The sequence below is a fragment of the Ranitomeya imitator genome, chromosome 3 (genome assembly GCF_032444005.1).
Source record: "Ranitomeya imitator isolate aRanImi1 chromosome 3, aRanImi1.pri, whole genome shotgun sequence".
Classification (NCBI taxonomy): Eukaryota; Metazoa; Chordata; class Amphibia; order Anura; family Dendrobatidae; genus Ranitomeya; species Ranitomeya imitator.
In genome coordinates, this window is record NC_091284.1 from 399,551,021 (window position 1) to 399,573,135 (window position 22,115).

General features: G+C 41.8%; 2 protein-coding genes across 2 annotated transcripts in view; one reads left to right on the forward strand and one right to left on the reverse strand.

Annotated features, from left to right (window-relative positions):
* The first annotated feature begins 435 nt into the window (after positions 1-435).
* Positions 436-19,240, forward strand: HPCA (hippocalcin). Its single transcript, XM_069757071.1, has 4 exons — positions 436-630; positions 12,659-13,039; positions 14,190-14,295; positions 16,342-19,240. The coding sequence occupies exons 2-4, from the start codon at positions 12,662-12,664 to the stop codon at positions 16,437-16,439; spliced, it is 582 nt and encodes a 193-aa protein (XP_069613172.1). The 5' UTR covers positions 436-630; positions 12,659-12,661; the 3' UTR covers positions 16,440-19,240.
* Positions 18,889-22,115, reverse strand: part of TMEM54 (transmembrane protein 54) — a 64,989-nt gene continuing 61,762 nt past the window's right edge. Inside the window, exon 6 of the mRNA XM_069757070.1 lies at positions 18,889-19,655. Within this exon, the coding sequence (XP_069613171.1) occupies positions 19,575-19,655 (81 nt within the window). The 3' untranslated portion in view covers positions 18,889-19,574. The remainder of the gene's footprint in view (positions 19,656-22,115) is intronic.

The window sequence follows — 22,115 nt, forward strand, 5'->3', positions numbered from 1 at the left end:
TGAACGAAGCCTGAGCCAGCAGTGATTTCTGAGGGCACAGTAACGCCTGAGGAGAGGATAGCTGCGCACACAGCGCCCGGGAAGTCTCCCAGGTCTCCAGCCATCACAGGAGGAGAGCGGTCGCTGCTGTGCATCAGTCTCTGATCTTTCTGAAGCCTCATTCAGTTTGTGCTGAGAACTGGACTGAACCACGTCCCGCATAGGGGGGTGCACTATTTTACATGTATTATTCTGCTTGGTTTACGGTTCCGATGTCTTGACTATTTTACTCGCTGTCCATAATACATTTCTATAGACGCCGGTAAAAGCGAACGAGTCCTAAAGCCTGTGTATAGGACACTGGTGTGGAAGGTCGCACACGCGTCCCCCCTCTCCTCAGCTGTGAGCTGTGCCGGCTCCCGGCTGCTCGGTGTAAGCTGTACAATCCGCTCAGCTGCTCCAGGGAGAAGCACACGCTCAGACACACCGGGGCTGCTCTACCGGACTCGCTCACCTGGGAAGCACGACAAGCGGCGGTCACCGGCCTCTCACACCCACCGAGAGCGGGGGCAGAGCCGTTACATAGGAGGCAGCACACCCTGGGGCGCTGGAAGATTACATCTTCATCCGAGGACAGGACACAGGGATAAGGTAATGCCTCGCTCCAGTCAGTGTATGTATGGCACGTTATTGTGTGCCCCTGGCAGTGCCATGACGTATCAGCAGGGGTATATATGGAAACTTCTCCATACACAGGGTCCTCAGGTTACTATGAAGCCCTCCATTGGTCTGGATCGCATTGTAGAGATGGTGTGTGACTTGTGCATATATTATATAATGGGAATTATGTAATATGGCATCATTAGACATGGGCACAGCCTGGCATCCTGGTAAAAGTCTGGATTCTGTGTCCGGTACATGTGGAGCAGCTCCACTGATGGGCTCCTTCATCACTGCTACATGGTACCCACTCACATGGGGGCATTCCCGGGGTAACTTCATGCCCAGTCTGTTGGGCAGCCCCTACCAAACAGGAGAGATCCCTCTTTGGGCTCGCCCTGGTACTCCCTCTCTCTAAGGGGTCACATCTGCTGGGTTTGGTGTCCAGAGATACTCCGCACATGCCAGCTGTGCTGAACAGCTGCACCAGACTCTGGGATAATCCGAGATCAGCCAGCCGGTAATGAATTCCCATCACACACAGGGAGGAGGTGACATGCCCGCGTTCAGCGCAAATATACACCAGGGTATCTGGATCAGCACTGGCCATAAAGCAAAAATAGATGACTGTATACATATGGGAGCCTTCTAGGTCATAGTATATTATTACACGTTGTCCATGCGGGAATGTCATCACAGACGTAATTACGCTTCCCGAAATAAAGTGGTTGGTCACCTTTGGGGACCGTTTTTTTTTTTTTCCTTAGTTAAATGCATGTATTTATGGCTAAAATTGATTTTTGTATTTGGGTTTCATTAAAGCTCTTGTACCCTTTGCCTTCTACAGCCTCTGTGTGCCGCTGCCTATCGCTGGCTGCAGAATGAGTTATCTGAGAGTCCATAAGCGAACTCCATTATGCCGGCCCGATATGTTTGGTTTTTTTTTAGCTCATCTCAGTTGAATTATGACCACAGGGGTTGAATGTGCAAGGAAAGAAAACTTGTGAAAGCAAAACAATGCAACGTTTTTAATGAAATTAAATTGCAAAAATAATTTTTAGACCCAAATACATGCATTTCAGTAAAAAAAAAAAATTATCCCCAGAGGTGAATAACCCATATATACTCTAATGTAGCAATGCGCCACCGAACATTGTAATTCCCAGTTACTACCTACTCCACTCATAACTGGGGCAAATTAACGAAGCGGCCCATATGTAGACGTTTCCATTTTCCACATCCCTGTTTGTGCCACCAGCATTCTCATGTTGTCACATCTGGGCAGGCATGGTCAACAACTAACCAAATGTAGAATTTACATGACAATAACTTACAATTACATATTGCTTCGGTGCCCTATAAAATATCTAACCCTAGGCATGAGCCAATGTGCCAAACAAGACTGGATGGCTGAGATTGCGTTTGCCTCCCCCTGCTGTAATGACCAGACTTCTGGCATGTAATTGATTTCTACTCCATTTCCAGAGTAAACAAGGTTTCCATAGGAGTACATTTTATTTTTGTAGGAATTAGAAAATAATTTCACACATCATATCTGGACAAAGTCTAGTTTCGCCTAGTTTTCAATGCTACAGACATTCACCACGGGCTGCTAACTCTGAGATCTTCTTCCTGCATGGATGTATCTGAAACTACAAAAATAAGCGATTATAATCACTGCTGCCATTTTTCATGAATACTGACAAGGTGGGAAATCGTGATGCATTTTACGCTAGAAATCCAGCTCTAAAACAATCACAAATTTTGTTTGCACATGTAGTTGCATGCAAATGGCTGCAGATTCCTTATACAAAGAAAAAACACACAAAAATTGAGCTTGGTTTGAGTTGGTATACATGCAGCACATAAACGCATGTTCACATTGACCATAAAGCGCACAAAACCTACAAGAAACAAAATGAGCAAAAATCCCTGCTGTAACTAAGTAAAAAGCAAAAGTACATCTAAATAACAGAGTTCATAGTAATAGTGTTTTTGATAAAAAATAACACAAAAGTCATCCCACCACGACAAGGTAACTCTGATCGGGACAGTCCTACACTGTCTAATATTAAAAACCTTACGATGTCAGAGTTGACCTCAGTGTGTGAATAATTTGTCTGCCCTTATTCACACACTGAGGTCAACTCTGACAGATGGTAAGGTTTTAATATTAGACAGTGTAGGACTGTCCCAATCAAAGTTACCTTGTCGTGGTGGGATGGCTTTTATGCTATTTTTTATCAAAAACAGTATTACTAAGAACTCTGTTATTTAAATGCACTTTTGCTTTTTACTTATTTAGTTACAGCAGGGATTTTGCTCATTTTGTTTCTTGTAGGTTTTGTAGATTCCTTATACAGTACCTCCGAGCTCCTCCAATCTTTGTACATACCCTCACCAACATTTTTTTTTCTCTTTCAGTAATTGCATGAGAACCTGTGAAAAAATAATCAAGGGACGCTCCATTAGTGCCATATAAGAACACACAGATTCGTTCATAGTTTACAGTGCCAAAAAGATGCACTCTATCTTCTCTGTGGGTCCATAAGAAAGATCTGTATTATTATTATTATTATTTATTGTTATAGCGCCATTTATTCCATGGCGCTTTACATGTGAGGAGGGGTATACATAATGAAAACAAGTACAATAATCTTAAACAATACAAGTCATAACTGGTACAGGAGGAGTGAGGACCCTGCCCGTGAAGGCTCACAATCTACAAGGGATGGGTGAGGATACAGTAGGCGAGGATAGAGCTGGTCATGCAGCGGTTTGGTCGATCGGTGGTTACTGCAGGTTGTAGGCTTGTCGAAAGAGGTGGGTCTTCAGGTTCTTTTTGAAGGTTTCGATGGTAGGCGAGAGTCTGATGTGTTGTGGTAGAGGGTTCCAGAGTAGATGTGATACGCGAGAGAAATCTTGTATACGATTGTGGGAAGAGGAGATAAGAGGGGAGTAGAGTAGGAGATCTTGTGAGGATCGGAGGTTGCGGGTAGGTAAGTACCGGGAGACAAGGTCACAGATGTATGGAGGAGACAGGTTGTGGATGGCTTTGTACGTCATGGTTAGGGTTTTGTACTGGAGTCTCTGGGCAATGGGGAGCCAGAGAAGGGATTGACAGAGGGGAGAGGCCGGGGAATAGCGGGGGGACAGGTGGATTAGTCGGGCAGCAGCGTTTAGAATAGATTGGAGGGGTGCGAGAGTGTTAGAGGGGAGGCCACAGAGCAGGAGGTTGCAGTAGTCAAGGCGAGAGATGATGAGGGCATGGACTAGGGTTTTTCCAGATTCATGGTTGAGGAATGAACGGATTCGTGAAATATTTATATCTGTAGAGACTTTTCAGGGAACTCATCAAGACTAGCGTTTAGTATGCCAGTTTTGATTCGGAGTTTGCTGGAGTAAGATGTTCCAAGTTAATTACAGAGGTTCTCCACTACTTTTACATTGATGGCCTATCCTTAGGATATGTCATCAATATCTGATTGGTTGGGATCCGAAACCCGGCTTCTCCGCCAATCAGCTGTTATCGGTGTCGGTGGCCACTGGCTGGAAGTACTCACTTGCGGAACTGGCTGTTTTCTGATAGTGGCCGAGGCAGGGTACTATACATCCGCCTGCTATTCAAATCAATAGGAGGTGGAGTTGTAGTACCCTTCAGCGGGCAGACGAGCTCCAGAAGTGAGCACTTCCATCCGGTGGACACCGATTAGACAATGATGACCTATCCCAAGGATAGAATACAAACGAAGAAAAAGCTACAGACCAAAAATTGGGGATCACCAAACACAAATACAAAAATAATAATTTTATTGAATACTAAGCCAACAAACATGTTAAAAACAATTGTCAGCAAAACTTGACATGAAAAAACCCAGACAGCTTACAATAAAGCCTATGGCTCCCCCTCCCAAGACCAAATAGACAGTCAGAGTAACATGTAACATGGTAAATACAGTGAACAGAAATATCAATTGTTGATGAAGGTAAGGGCAATGCATACAGGTGCCAACAGTAACTCAATGTAAGTCTCAATGATACATATAAGTACATGAACATACACTATCAAAATAGCGACAAACCAAAGTATACCGTTACTCCACTGCACTGGTTCAACCTAATAGTGGGCAAGCAGCCTATAAGTTGTCTATCCACAAAGTGCAGATATCAAACATAGGACTCGCACCGGCCAAACAACCATACTGTGCAAGATAGCAGGGACCTTGTGGTGGTGACACGCGTCAGGCATCTCCATGGGTTCCCCTGCTCCCAAGCCTTTATCCGCACCATATGCTGTTATAGGTCTGTATTAGCCACTGTGCTATCTTGCACAGTATGTTTTTTTTGCTGGTGCGATTGCTATGTTTGATATCTGCATTTTGTGGATAGACAACTTATAGGCTGCTTGCCCACTATTAAGTTGAACCAGTGCAGTGGAGTAACGGTATACTAAAGATTGTCGCTATTTTGATGGTGTATGTTCATGTACTTATATGTATCATTGAGACTTACATTGAGTTACTGTTGGCACCTGTATGCATTGCCCTTGCCTTCATCAACAATTGATATTTCTGTTCACTGTGTTTACCATGTTACTCTGACTGTCTATTTGGTCTTGGGAGGGGGAGCCATAGACTTTATTGTAAGCTGTTTGGGTTTTTTCATGTCAAGTTTTGCTGACTTTTAATTGTTTTTAACATGTTTGTTGGCTTAGTATTCAATAAAATTATTTTTGTGTTTGGTGATCCCCAATTTTTGGTCTGTAGCTTTTTCTTTGTTTGTATTGTATAGCTTTTGTATAGACCTTGGGTGTATCCCACTATATTTATTGTGGTCCCCTCCTAAACACATTTGGTACTATCCTAAGGATAGGTCATCAATGCTAAAGTAGTAGAAAACCTTTTTAAGTTCTTTATTAATTTGGTGCATCATTCAAGTTCTGTGTCAGAAAATGCTTCAGCCGTGAACTGGAGTACATTTCTGCTATAATATAAGCCATTTTTGTGGCTTAAATGATAGTGGATCTATTGGGCTGTGTTAGGCCATACCTTACACTTATGCTACAATCACTTTTCAAAAAGATGGCGGATCCGTCGTAAAAACACCATGCTTATGTGGTTGTTGTTCAAAAAATTGTACGTTTTAAATGCAATTTTTTTTGCGTAAAACTCTTAATGGGATATTCGCAAGTTTAAAAGTTATCCCCTATCCATAGAATAGGGGATAACTATCTGATCGCTGGGGTGAGACCACCGTGGCCCCTACTTTTGGGCTCTGAAGAGCCCCGGATGAATGGATCGGATGTTGATCATGTTCTCTATCGCTCCATTCATTCTTAATAGGAGTGCCGGAGATTGCTGAGCGCAGAATGAACTAGAGTGAATGGAGAGGAAGTGCGCATGATCGTCCTCCGCTCCACTCAACTGGTGCTCTTCAAAGGATCGGTGGGGGCCATTGCGATCAGACCCCCCAATCGGAAAGTTATCACTTATTCTTTGGATAGGAGATAGCTCTCAAATTTGAGAAGACCCTTTTAATGAATCAGTAACCCTACAATGTGTGTGAACTCCTGATTTACTAGTGACATGTGCAGGGCAGCCCTAGAGAATTATTCACCCAGCAGGGGCAGTCAGTGCCATACAGGTCTGATCTGTGGTCATTTACCCACTTCTGACATATGTCTGCTTCCACGTTAGGGCCTCCCACTGTTCATGGTAATTGCTGGTTGCAGGATCTTTGCTTTCTTTAATAAATTACAGGGGAAATTCTCTACACAATCTGTTGGCCTGGATTAGATAGGCCATCATCCACTGTGTTGTCTCCTGATTTCAGGGCTGTCATGCGGCAGAATACTATTTCTCCCATCATGGGCAGATGGGAAAGAACCTAATTTCATACTGAATACGGGGGGGTTTTAAGTGTGAAGACCATGCTCATAGCAACCAGATTCATCCAGGGTAGGAAAAGAGAACTGTAATCCAGTGAGTTATTAGGAAGACGGCTCCACATTCCTGTAATTCTGCTGTTCGCAAATGATTTCTGTAGAGCTTCATTTAGTAAATGGGTCATAGACTTTACGATATTTTTTTCCAATGTAAATGTAGCATAAGACACCTCACCAATTCTTTGGGTCCCGAAATGTGATGGATAAATCTATTGAAGAAATATGTCTATTACCAGAGCATTCATGCACAGAAATTCTGTTACAATTATGATTTTCATGAGCCACAAAGTGGTTGTGGCTTATTATAACACAGGTGGTATATATGGATAGGTCCTTATTTTTATAATGTATAGAATGACCTAAAATCTGTCCTTTTTAAAAAAAAAAAAAAATAATTTTTAGATGTAAGTTGTTAAAAATTGCACTTTGTTATGATAATCAACAATAAAAGACAGCATTTAGGACAGGCACTCTATTTTCTGCAAATAGTAGTCCTAGTTCATAATCCTAATTTTAAAAGGGGTTTCCTTTACTTTGTATTGATGACCTATCCTTTGGTGGGAGTCAGACCCCCTATCAGTTGTTACCAGCTCTAGCATCTGCTGGATGTAAACAGTGTATGTAGCAGAACACCACAGCCCCACACACTGTTTAGTGGTCACCCCCAGGTACTGCATATCAGCTCCAGGAGTGGCCAAGCAGTGTGTGGGGTTGTGGTGCTCTGCTCCTGGAGCTGATAAGAACTGATTGGTGGGGTTCCAGGTGTCGGACCCCTTAGAATCTTATAATTGTAACCTTTCCTAAAGCCAAGGATAGGTCACAACCATTATAGGTGATAATGGTAGTGGGAATCCTCTATAAATGTGAATAGTAGGTGTCCTCCACTCAGTATTATAATTAGAATTATGTAGATCCATAATTAAGAAAAATATGCACAGTTAGCAGCTCTTTATTGTTGATAAAGATGAAAACCTGAATTTATTCACGTAACTTTCAATTTTTTTCGCCCTATTTGTATCTGACATGCAGGTTGACAAAGCACCATGTTCAGACTATAAAGGGAATCTGTCAGCATGTGTTTGCTATGTAATATGACAGTAGCATGAGGTAAGCACCGAGATCCTGAGATGTAACACTTATAGTGATGAGCGAATATACTCGTTACATGAGATTTCCCGAGCACGCTCGGGTGTCCTCCGAGTATTTTTTAGTGCTCGGAGATTGTTTTTCTTGCCGCAGCTGAATGATTTACATCTATCAGCATAAGTACATGCGGGGGTTGCCTGGTTGCTAGGGAATCCCCACATGTACTTATTCTGGCTAACAGATGTAAATCATTCAGTTGCGGCATGAAAAACTAAATCTGAGTACTAAAAAATACTCGGAGGACCCCCGAGCGTGCTCAAGAAATCTCGAGTAACGAGTATATTCGTTCATCACTAATCACTTAGTTTACTAGGTTCAGCAGGTGTGATAGAATCACAGTTTTCTCTGCTGCAAATCTATCAGAGCTCAAATGCTGAGCCCTGTGTAACCCCGCCCACACCACTGATTGTCAGTTTTCTGTGTACAATGTGTATTAATAATAATAATAATAGTAATAATAGTATTAACAGAAAGCTGCTAATGAGTGGTGGGGGTGAGGTTTGATCAGGAGGCACATGACATACAGTCTTGTAGTGGTAATCTCCTGCTGACAAAACAGCAACACAGTCTAGTAAGGCTACTTTCACACTAGCGTTGTGTGACGAACGTCGCAATGCGTCGTTTTGGAGAAAAACGCATCCTGCAAAGTTGCCCGCAGGATGCGTTTTTTCTCCATAGACTTGCATTAGCGACGCATTGCGACGTATGGCCACACGTCGCATCCATCGTGCGACGGATGCATCGTGTTTTTGGCGGCCGCGACGCACAAAAAAAAAGTTGTGTAATGTTTTTTTTATGCGTCGCGGCCAAAACTCTGCCCCCTCCTCCCCGGGAACTCACAGTGGGCAGCGAATGCATTGTAAAACTGCATCCGCTGCCCACGTTGTGCTACATTAACACACTGTCCGTCGGGCCGACAGTTTGCGACGGCCCGTACCGACGGACTGGTGTGAAAGTAGCCTTAATGACATGTCGCTGGAATCAGCACCTCAGCACCTACATCATGCTGCTCTCAGATTACAATACATTAGATGCATGCTGCCCATACCATGGGCCTAATCAGAGCTTGGCTATGCAATTTCAACCAGGTGTGCTTTATTCTGAAATGATGCAACGTTTCAGAGAAAACATCATTTAAAAAGCCGGCTGGGGACTATAGGGGAACTTGACTAGAGTGATGAGGTTCCAAGGACACAAGTGGAGTCAGGTCTCTCTATGTAATCCCTGGCTGGCTTTTCAAATTATGCTTTTTCTAAAACAAAAAAAAACAAAAAAAACCGGCAGTGTTTTAGAGTAAATACATACCAGATTCTCTACTCCAGTTACCCGACCATTCTCTCCCATGTGTGTACATAGAGCTTAAGAAAAAGGCATACCTAGCGGCCAGGCTTTTATTCACGCCGCCCATGGTTTGGGCAGCATGAGTCTATTGATAATTCCCTTTACTAACTTGCATCTGTCCTGGTCTTCGCCCTATCCTATGAGCGTCACACAAACTCTAAGATCAGTTATGGTCTGAAATAGTTAGTTTCTCTGTGTGTTTTTAGCAATAGAAGACAAGCAGCACATAGGCACCATGAATGGGTGTACTTGGTCAGCATACTTGTATACTTTTATGCTAATTAAAGGGAATCTGTCACCCCATTTTTTGCCTATAAGCTGCTGCCACCGCCATTAGGGGTTATCTACAACATTCTGTAATGCTGTAGATAAGCCCCTGAGGTAACCGGAAAGATAAGAAAAACGAGATAGATTATACTCACCCAGGGGCGGTCCGGTCCGTTGGGCGTCGCAGTCCGGGTACAGCGCTTCCTATCTTCATACGACGTCGTCCTCTTTGCTTCGTGCCGCGGCTTCGGCGCAGGCGTAGTTTTATCTACCCTGTTGAGGGCAGAGCAAAGTACTGCAGTGCACAGGCGCCGGGAAAGGTTAGAGAGGCCTGGAAAAGTAGAGGAAGATGGGAGGCGCTGAACCCGCACTGTGACACCGACCGCACCGCACCAGGACCGCCCCCGGATGAGTATAATCTAACTTGTTTCTTTTATCTTTCAGGATACATCGGGGGCTTATCTACAGCATTACAGAATGCTGTAGATAAGCCCCTGATGCCGGTGGCCTTATCTTATAGGCAAATTTTGGGGTGACAGATTCCTTTATCGCCTAGTGGTTCTCATCTATAGAAAAGTACAAGTAGAAAGCTGTAAGAATAAATAAATAAAAAATGTTTGAACTGCTGTGCCCCCATCTACCAGTAACTATAGGCGCTTTATTTGGCCTCAGAATTACATCCTCCAATGTCTCTAGTGCTTTCAAAATCCTGGCAGGTTCACATTCTTAGTGTATTAAAGGGTTTGTCCAGGTTTATCACAAACGTTTATAATGAGACGTGCATGTCCTCGCTCAATTCACTTCCATTGAGCCATGCACGTCTAGTTAGAATGTGACCAGGAGTATTCATATCGCTTACTTACGGTCTCACTGCCGACATTGGAAAATCCCCAAAGCACATGCTGCGCGCAATGTGAGGATTCACAAGTATGCAGTCACTTAGTGTTTCATGACAAACCTAGACGACCCATTTAAATAGGTATCAAAAACGCCATTCACCAGATGCCAATGATGCCATATGCACACTGAACGATCTGTATGGATAGGCTATTCTTGGCAGCTGAAGTCCAGTTTACACTGGACAGTGTGCTGCCGAGAACAATGATCCTATTGTGCAGAGAAACAGATCATTTCACCCGGCAAACGACCGTTTTGCTCATCTGTGGGGTGACCGGCAGCCTGTTTAGGCTACATGAGTATTGTGAAATGAATATTCTTAGGAAGTCTTGTTCATGATAATTATGCAGTGTAAATAGGCCGCCAGGCTTTGATGCCCATGTGCCAACATTAAATGGGACGTGCCACCAGAAAGACCACTCTTAACCTGCAGATATGGGTTTAATCTGCAGGTTATTAGCGTTATTACCGTGGCAGGTGCCTGAACTTTATTCCCCTGGCAACGTCCAGGCTTCAGTTATAGGGATAGAGCCGGCGTGCCAACTGGTTCTGCATTGGGGCTGGCTGTCAGTCAGGGCCGGGGGCACGGTTACAAGTGCTGTTCTGTATTCTCAGCGGTGCCTGAACAGGTGCTGGCGCCGCCCCTGTGTTTGAAACCGGAACGCTGCTGGGGGAATAACGTTCATTTTGTCCCCACAGCGTTTGGCTAAGTGAGGGTGCCCATGAAGATTAACCCCACATCTGGCAGGTTAATAGCATTTTAGCTGGTGAAAGGTTCACTTTAACCAATTTTTTTTATCTTGTACCTATTTTTTTTTTTTTTTAGCTTTGAATACAATCAGGGTTGTGTTTTTTTTACACTAAAAATACATTAAAAACACAATACATTAAAAGTACAATATAGGTAATCCATGTAAATGTTTTCTATTTTGGAGTCATGCGGCAGATTGTCTTGAATTTTCTCCAGAGTTCTCTTTTACAATGCAAAGGATGAATGCTGCAAATCTGCTCCTATGGCCACATTCACACTAGCAGTATTTTACATCCGTATGTGTAAGCCAAAACTAGGAGTGGGACAATCATCGAAAAGTATAATAGAAACATGTCGCCACTTCTGCATTTATCACCTCTCCTGGTTTGTTTTGTTTGGCTACTTTCACACATCAGGTTTTTTGTTTCAGGCACAATCCGGCAAGTTTTGAAGAATAACGGATCCGTTTTTTTCTCATAGAGTTGTATTAGTGCCGGATTGCGCCTGATGGCCACACGTTTCATCCGTTTTTTTCCAGATCCGTCCAAATAGTCATTTCCGGCAAACGGAGAAAACGTGTGAAACGGACATGTGAAAAGATGAATCCGGCCTCCAATTCTGATTATCCATTGAATTCATGCAGATCTCTCTCTCTCTCGAAAAACGGATCCGTTGCATCAGTTTTTACACTATTTCCAACGGATCCGTTTTTTTCAAACAAAAAACCTGATGTGTTAAAGTGGCCGTAGAAATATTCATGAGAAATACTGACCACACTACTACTCTGTGAACATGGCCTAACACACGCAGAGTTTTTTCAGTGACATCTGAAATGAAGACTGCATGCAGGAGTTTATAAACTGCCCTTTCCTTCAAAAAAGGAATATGGCTTATAGGCCTGCGGTTCCAAAATGAATGTTGTATTCAGATTAATTTTTACATTTAGCTTTAGTTAACTTGGTGCTTTATCTCCGGTAATCAACCCCATGCTTCGAACACTGAACATTTTTTCACTTCATAAATCTGGCACAATTTTTAATGCCGAAAATGAGTACTATGGCTTCTAGATGTTTCCAATCAGCTTTTACTTGTAAGATGACAGTCAGATCTCTATGGACTATGCGCAGATTTACTGTGAGATTGCATGTCTCCTTCCTTAATTACGGCCTTGAGTCTTTCATTTGTCTCGGCAGAGTGAGATACAGATGTCCCTCCTTACAGAAGATTAATAAGTTATTCTTTTCCCTTCTGTGGGTTAATGATGATTGTTAAAAATGGAACTAAAGTATCTGCGATTCTTTAAAGGCAAGTCCCTTAGCAGAGACTGATCTAACCTTGTTGGTCCATGGCCAAGAACCCATAGGACATCTGTGATTTCTACCTGTGTCCTCCGTGCAAATGAGCTATTTACCTTGCGACCTGTCTATTTGTGCTGCAAACCTTCCCAGACTCTAGAGACAGCTGAGCCTTCTTCTTGGCAACCAGGGATGGTTTTGTGGAATTGTATAGCTCCTGCACAACATTAAGACTAGTAGTCGGCTCAAAGAAGTGTGGCTAGTGTATTTTATAAATTGTCTGTATAGTGCAAGAGAACACGAGCCATAATGGCTTATATATACGCATCTTTATAGTTTGTAATATTTTTTACTAATATAATGTTTGTCTTTGCCCAGGCGATGGGGAAGCAGAACAGCAAGCTCCGTCCAGAGATGCTGCAGGACCTGCGGGAGAATACAGAATTCTCAGATCACGAGCTGCAGGAGTGGTATAAAGGCTTCTTGAAGGACTGTCCATCTGGCATTCTCAATGTGGAAGAGTTCAAGAAGATCTACGCTAATTTCTTCCCATATGGAGATGCCTCTAAGTTTGCTGAGCACGTTTTCCGCACATTTGACACAAATGGTGACGGGACTATAGATTTCAGGGAGTTCATCATTGCACTGAGTGTGACCTCAAGGGGGAAACTGGAGCAGAAACTTAAATGGGCATTCAGTATGTATGACCTAGATGGCAATGGCTACATCAGCCGGGAGGAGATGTTGGAGATAGTACAGGTAAATGGAGAATTAAAATGCATTTTCTAGACAGAGAATAGTTATAAAAAGCGATACTGTGGTATCATTCATATATGCAGTGTTAGTTACAGACAGGAATGCACAGGATTGGCTCTTCTTTGAGTATATACCAGTTGCGGAATATGATGGCTCTATACAAGCAAACATAATAAATAATACCAGATTTTTGTTAATTTTCAGAACGGTAGGGAAATTATTTTTTTATTTTTCTATTCATTTAACATTTTGTATTCATTAATTTATACAAGTCTATGTAAAATTGAAGCTACTTGTGGTCCATCAGCTGTTATGTAGCGAACCTCCTGCGTTCGCTAGGTATAGCGAGCAAACAGCCCACGCCTAAACTGTCAAATGCTTCAACAGGTATATCCTTTTTATTCTATCCTTTCCCATGCAATGATAATCAGAAAGGATGGAACAAGCCTTTAAATATAGATTGTGTTCTGTGATGTTCGGAAATAACCCTGCAGGAATATGGCCTGATTTTTTCCCTGGCTGCTGATCAGTCAATCGATTGGTTAAGATGATTGCATGCTTTATGTAGCACGCTTATCAGTGGCGTTATTGTTGCAGGAATGCATAAAAGGATTGTGCACGATATATGATGTAACATATGTACAAATATTCTCCTATACAAATGTAGTGCGCCCGCCATGCGGTCAAACCATGTCGACATGTAATTTAAAATAATTGCAGGCAATAGCAATTCATCGTTATTTGTGGCATAGTTATGCAGCTAATCCGCCATTCACCATGTGGCCATTAACAGTGGTAGACTTGTTTTAAACCACATAGATTGAGGTCGTGCTGCAGTTGCAGCTCGTGTATGTTTTTTATTTGTACAATATATATATATATATATATATATATATATATATATATATATATATATATATATATATATATATATATATATATATATATATATATATCTATCTATCTATCTATATATATCATATAGTATAATCCCACATGTATATGTAGACCCTAGTTGCCAGTTTACAGTGTTCGCCTATTGGTCGCGGTGTGCATTCATGATTCACGGCTCATGGATTTATTGTATAAAAGCCTAAGCTTTTGGTCTAGCTTATAACATTATGCGTGATTCCTTTCTGACTTCTGTTCATAGGCAATTTATAAGATGGTTTCTTCTGTAATGAAAATGCCAGAGGATGAGTCCACACCAGAGAAACGCACAGAGAAAATATTCAGACAGATGGACACAAATAATGATGGTACGTTGGAAGCATAGAGCAGTCCTTTATCCCAGCTACAGAGGGAATGACCTGCCATGTCTGTGACAGCGTGCTTTACATAATGCCTGGTTCACTTTGTATGTGTTCAGAAGCAAATGAGCAATGTTTTCCTATTTCCTTCGTGCCTGGGAAAGAGCATAACTTATTGATCTCCACCACACATGCCATATGCTGCCTCCAGTGTCAGGCTTGCGCCAGAGCAGCTTCTTTTGGCACAGGAACTATGGAAATAGACAGAAGCTGAGCAGCAGTAAGTACAACTCTGGCTGGCATCCAGTGTCTGCAAACATGTGCAACACTTGGGCTATTGGGTGATGCGATCTTGTTACTAGGTCACATGACTTTTGGAAGTGATGTCAAAATGGAACACTATTTATTTGCATCCCTGGGGTTTTGCAAAAGGGGCTAGGAAGTTAGTGCATTGGCATTGATATTTGGCATAATGTAATATTACGTACCTTGAAATGGCAGTCATACCCTGTGAATTGTTCCACATATGTACATGTTACATCCACTAACTTAAATATATTTTATTGGGGTTTTATGTGATACATGGTAAATGGTTTTCTAATTATTTTAAAAACATAAAGCTGAAAATTGACGTGCATTCATATTCAGTCCCCTGTAGTCTAATACCCCTAAAAACAATCCTGAGTGACCAGTTGCATCCAGAAGTCATCTAATTAGTTCCTTGAGTCTGCCTGTGCATAATTTATTCTCAGTATACCTACAGCTGTTCTGTGAAGGCCTCAAAGGTTTGTTTGGACATTGGGGATCAGATAGCATCATGCAAACCAAGGAACACACCAGACAGGTCAGGGATAAAGTTGTGGAGAAAAGTAAAGAAGTGTTATAAAAAAATAGCTTAAACTCTGAACAGCTCACGGAGCACCGTTCAGTCCATCATCTAAACATTGAAGGAGTATGGCACAAATAAGGAAAGCACTAATTAGAGAAAGCAGTCAGGAGGCCCTGGTCACTCTAGAGGAGCTGCAAAGATCCACAGCTTAGGTGACAGAATCCGTTCTTACGACAACTATTAGTCTTATGTTATACAAATCTGAGCTTTATGGAAGAATGCAAAAAGAAAGCTATTTTTGAAAGTAAGCCATAAGAAGTAAAGCTATGTAGGGAACACAGCGTGTGAAAGAAGGTGCTCTGGTCAGATAAACCCAGAGTAGAACCTATTGGGCTAAATGCAAAGCGCTATGTGTGGCAAAAAGCTAACACTGCACATCACACTGAAAACACCATCCCCACTGTCAAACATGGTGGTGGCAGTATCATGCTATGGGGATGCTTTTCTTCAGCAGGGACAGGGGAGCTGGTCAGAGTTGATGGGGAGATGGATGGAGCTAAATAGGGCAAACCTGGAGTAAAACCTGCAAAAGACTTGAGACTGGGGCGTAGGTACAACTTCCAGCAGGACAACAAACCTAAACATACTGTGAGAGCTACAATGGAATGGTTGAGATCAAAGCATATTTGTGTGTGAATGGCCCTGTCACAGTCCAGACCTAAATCCCATTGAGAATCTGTGACAAGACTTGAAAATTGCTGTTCAGAGACTCCTCCATCTAATCTCACTGGCTAGAGCTAATGTACAAAGAACAATGGGCACAATTTTCAGTGTGTAGATGTGCAAAGCTGGTAGAGATAATACCCCAAAAGACTTAAGCAATAATTGCAGCAAATAGAGAAGTATTTTATTCAGGGTGGCTGAATACAAATGCATGTCATAATTTTCAGATTTACATTTTTTTAATATTTAGACAACCATGCATCATTTCCTTTACACTACACAAATATCTGCTACTTTGTGATGATATATCACATAAAATCCCAATAAAATACAATTAAGTTTGCAGATGTAGCGTGAAAAAATGTAGAAAATTTCACAGTATATGAATATTTTTTTCAAGGCACTGTAGGTGTAATTCCAGGGAAACACTCTGATTTGGCAATTTTGTATTCTTTGTGTAGCTTCAGGTTCACCCCAATATGGATCTGCTCATTTCTTTGCAGGTAAACTATCCTTGGAGGAGTTTATTAAAGGTGCCAAGAGTGATCCATCTATCGTACGATTACTGCAGTGTGATCCCAGCACAGCCTCACAGTTCTGAACCTCGTTGCAGTTTGGGAAACCTTCATTTCTTCCAATGGCCGTGCCTCGCCTCTGCATAGCGGCATGTCCCAGAATCCTTTTGGGCATTAGATGGACTTGAATGCACTGCCAACCAATCAGCCCACTTCCTACCCCTTAATTTATTTATTACTCTAAATCTTGTATTATGTTTATTATATGGAGTAACCATGGGTTGCATGGAGAATTCGGGCACAAAGGTCGATGGGTGGGGAGGGCATTTTTAGGTGCGAAATGGGACCAGAGACACCTTGAAAGTTTAGATATGCTAAAAAGTAGGGTAACTGGTTTACAGTTTTTCTGCTCTGATGGAAACAAGGTGGTCTATGTGAAATGAGATATAGTGGGTAACGGATGCACTAAAGCAGGGAGTTACTATGCACGCTACATTTAATATATTTATTAGGGGAAGGGGGGGTAAGTTATTAGTTTCCTATTTTGTCTAGATTTGCACTTTGCTATGTCTCCTTCCTCTCATTAGAGGGAGTGTGGTTTAACTAGTGTCCTTCTGTTCTGGGTAGATTATCTGTGAATAATAATTTGATCCCACTTCATTTTTATACAGTATCCACTCCATTAAAACATGCCATTGTTCACTGTAAACTCATTTGGAGACGTCAGTAAATACACAATATGGGTTTCTATTGTGCATATAATATAAGATTAGAAACCATACATGTGAGGATGTAAAGACAATACATACAGAAACCTAAAGGTATATTTAAAGTTTAATTTATTACAGTTTTACTGAAACTGTAGGTTCTAAACATTATAAAAGTGTATGTGATGAAGCCAAATGACTGAAGTCACTGACAGTTGTTTAACCTTATATAAGCCCTGTACTTTTTCACGATATTGGGTCACTTGATGGCGCCAGCTAACATGCCATAAGCAAACGTGAACAAAAGGCAACATTTCATATCTGTATTTTACTGAAGGTAACTGAACAGTGGATTTACTAATTGTTACCATTATTCTCACCACAGTGTTGCAGATCTTTTAGTTCCTTTCTACTCAGCTAAAATAACCGAGATCATTGAGGAGTTATTATTTGTTTCCCTTATAAGACAACCTGAACGGGGTTGTCCCTCAAACCAAAGTGCTGCTTAATCAAGAGATAATGCAAAATTAAGCATTTCCACAATATGACGTTGTTATAATAAATGTTGCTGTTTGATAAATTTGTAATGGCGCCCAAGATGCAGCCTGTGTAAGTGCCTGTACCTAATTATTAAGATGCTTTAGCGGCTAGTCACACATGCTGTTTATACTGATCACGCCGAAGTCAGTACAGGGAAGGAGGAGAAGTGAATATTCCCTACTGTTCCATACTGCTTATTAATATGATGTTACTCTTTGCCTGTTCAGTTCATCTAAGTATCTATCGCAGATGTCCTATAAGCTCACTGCAATAAATCACACTTTTGCAATACAAGCTCATATTCCAGCCATATGTGCTGTACTGCTCCAGTGTGACTTATTGAGGTGAGCTCAAAGCTGTCCTACTATAGGACATATTATCGCTACTTAGATTAAAGCAACAGGCAGAACGGAGTAACATATATAAATAAGCAGCTAGAAGATGTCCATGCCAGTGACATCAGTAAAGATTATTTCCGTATCCTACTTACTTTTGCTATCTTCCGTGAGTCCAATAGAAACTGCATGCCTGACCAGCAGATTATTATTATTTGTTATAGCGCCATTTATTCCATGCCGCTTTACATGTGAGGAGGGGTATACATAATAAAAACAAGTACAATAATCTTAAACAATACAAGTCACAACTGGTACAGGAGGAGAGAGAACCCTGCCCGCGAAGGCTCACAATCTACAAGGGCTGGGTGAGAATACAGTAGGCGAGGCAGATAAAGAACATCTACAATATTGGGCACAGGAAGGGCACCATTATAAGTTTATCACAACATAACAACATGTTATTTTCAAACATATCCAATCGTGAAAGTTTTTAATTTTCCATTATCTACTGGTTAAACAGCACTTTTGTTTGGGGATGTCCATTTTTTTTAAATTTTTTTTTACAACACCCAGTCACAATAACAAGATAAACAGAAACAAAACTGCTACTCACTTTGCCAATTCTGTTGCGATGTTTCCGAGGTCCCCTGCAGGTCTTCTTTCTGTTTCTCTTGATATACAGGAAATTACCATTCAAGGTGACCCACCTTAACCTGTGATTGACATAAGGTCATTTCTTGTGTGTTGAGAGGCACCAGGAATTGGAGACCAGAGGGGGAATCGGTAAGCCTTGAAATCAGAGCTGCAGATAATTGGTGAGCTGAGTACCACTTGTTTTTGTTTCTTTTATTAATCTTACTTTTTTAAATTATAGTGAATATATAGTAATTTATTGATTGACACTATATTTTGGTAGCAAGAATTTGATGACTTTGGTTTGGCACCATTGGTTCAGATGATTATTTATTTTTTTATTTCTACTGAAGGTAATAAAATATGATGGCCATTATACTTCTCTTTAACCATATTTTGGTTATAGCAGTTGTCCTACTGCAGAAAAACAATGTTATCCATATCTTGTACAGTATATTGGACAATACGTTAGGTCGATTATAATTCTTGTAATGATATGCTTACAGGAGAATTGTTTGTTCTGTTACTGTACGTAATGTTCTATGGAAGATGAAGGGAAGTGGTAAAGACCACCATTAAAGCAATTTCCTTTATCACAATAATAGCCCAAGAACAGGGGGAGCACAGTTATCTATTTTATGAGAAATAGAAATAAAGTCTTGTATCCATGTACCAAATTTTGTCCTCAACTTGTTGCATGTATTTTTGTGTTTGGAAGCATAAACACATTCATATATATTTACATATAGTATTGCTCCAGCATAGAATATCCTTGGAACATCCTGGAGCCTAACATAGTAGTCATTGCGCATCATTGAAGAAAGTCAAATGAAAGTCCAATCCACTTACAACATTTGCATCCAAAATATGTGTCCATACACTGCAGATAAGCAGTCATTTCTCCACAGGATCCTGCTGCAGAGTTTGACAGACCTTTCAGAAGTATGTCTTCCTATATAGCTGGTAGAGTTGGTGTGTGTCGAATAACACAGTCTTTGTAACGTTACAGCCACTCACTGTGGGTGCCAAGCATTTCTTCTTCTGCAGCGACACTTCTTTCTTTTAGGGGTATCTGGATTCTGACCTGCATGTTATAAACGTATAAATTTTAGAAGACCGTAACTACACCTCTCTAGGAATTGTATCTAGGAATGAAGTGAGCATTTATAAACATCAGGCAATTCACCTAGTTGTATAACATTGGTCTGAGTAAATGGAAAATTATTGTTTCCACAAAAATTTGGTTGAAAACTACTTTTGAGGCACAGTGCGTAGCTCAGATGGGAAGGAGTGCCATATTGGAGTTCAGATTTTGCTGGAATGGTTTGAGGGTTGTCTGTCACATTGGCAGAGCCCCTGAGGTGCCAAAACAGCAGAACTCCTCAATAAGTGACCCCAATTTACAAACTACAACCTACAATGAGTTCATCTGTGGTTCAGTGAGCATGTTGACACCACATGTGCCTCATAGAACTTTATACCATTGGGAGGTTCAGATAGAATAATTATATTTTTACAGCTAAAATGTTTTAGCCCCAAGTTTTTAATTTTTTATAAGAGATAATAGGAAAAAAAAAATGGATCTCGGTTTGTTTTGCAATTTCTACAGAGTGTGCCAGTACCCTGTATGTAATCGGGAAATAATTTTCAGGTACAGTGGAAAGCTCAGAATGGAAGAAGTACCATATTATAGTGCAGATTTTGTTGCTATTGTTTGTGGGTGCCTTGACCCACTGGGAGAGCCCCTGAGGTGCTAGAACAGCAGAACCCCCCCATAAGTGACCCCAAAAGAGCAGTGATCATACTGACACCACATGTGTGTCATCGAATTTTATTCAATAAATTTTTTACCACAAAAAATAGTTTTGTAGCGTCGGCATCCTTGCGTGCCTCTGCTCCCTTCGCCCTGGAGGGAAGCAGACTTAATGCTATGGCTGCAAGTCTGCATCTCTTGCCTTTGCTCCAACTCCCTATGGTCTGCGCATGTCTGGTAGTGCACGCACGTGCTTGCTCCCTGATTCTTAAAGAGACAGTTTGCACTCTCCTAAAGTGTCCCCAGCCAATAGCTGGGAGACACTTACTATTTAAGGCACCTCTGCCTGCTGTTAGGTCCCTTTATCTAATCCTAACCCTACTTTGTCTAATCTATATCCCTCTTGCATTCCTGACCTGTCTGCTAAGCAGAAGCCACACAGTCTGTACCAGTACCTGTGGCCGCCTTGACTTCTATCCTGAAGCTGCACAGTCTGAACCCTTACCAGAGGCCGTCCTGTCTGCTATTCCGAAGCCGCACAGTCTGACTTGTACCAGTGGCCGTCCTGTCCTGTCTGGGACACACAATCCGAACCAGCATCTCTGACCCTTGAAGTCAGCTGCTACTGTTCCGGACACAAATCTGACCTCACCATCAGAGGCTCCAGTGAATAGCAGGTAGCTACTTAGTTACACCCCTCCAGGGTAAGCCTGGCCATAATGCACTGGGTCCACGATCCACAGGCGTTGCATGTTTTAGCGCCAGATTTTATATTTTTACACAAGGAAATTGGTAAAAAGTGCACCAAAATTTGCCACACAATTTCTGTTGAACGAGGAAATACCCCATACTTATCTGTACTGTATTGCTTAGCCACACGTCAAGACTCGGGAGAGAAGGAGCACTATTTGAGTCTTCGAAAACAAATTGCCGTAGAATAGTTTGCTGACTCCATATACAGAACCCCATCAGTGTCAGAAGAGCAGAATCCCCACCCAAGTGACTCCATTTTGGAACTTATACCCCTCTGGGAATTTATCTACAGGTGTAGTGACTATTTTGACTCCTATCGGTGTTTTCCAAAAACAGTTGTGGATATTGCTGAGTGAAATCTACCATTGTAGTGCCCAGAAAAAAAACACAAATTGAGCTTGGTTGTAATGCCCAGTACATTGTAGTGTCCATACATTATACCCAGTTCGTGCTTTTGGACACCTGTACCCTGTAAATTGAGCGGGTTCTCATTTCTACAGAAATGCTAAACATGTGGACACACTGGGGCTTCGAAGTGAGGGGGCATTTGAGCGCAGAATTCCCTCGATTTCTTTTGGGGGTGAGGAGCCTTAGAGCCATGTGCTGAAGGAGATAATCAGCCATGATAACGGATGGGTTTGTAGGTCAGAGATGGGAGGGACGTCTACTCACCATATCTCCACCTCAAGGGTGTGGCTTGGATGTAAAATGTACAGACACTGTTTTTTTTTTTGTTTTTTTTTTGTTTTTTTCTCTGTGTTGTGGTTTGGAGAGGAGAGACTCCAGATGTGGGTACAGGTGGAGCTGAAGACACATTGTGGTCTGAGCTGGTGAACCCCTCAGTAATCAGGACTTTGCTATACGTTATCTTTTGTTTTGCTGCTACGGCAGAAAGGTCATGTTTACTTTTCTGAATCCTGCTATGGTTTATGCTGTTCCATAATAAACCAGCAGGTGATTTACCACAAGAAGCGTTCCTGTGTTTACCTCTGCAAGCAGCTGAGTGAGTCAACCCCTCACACCATGCTGCCGGCATTG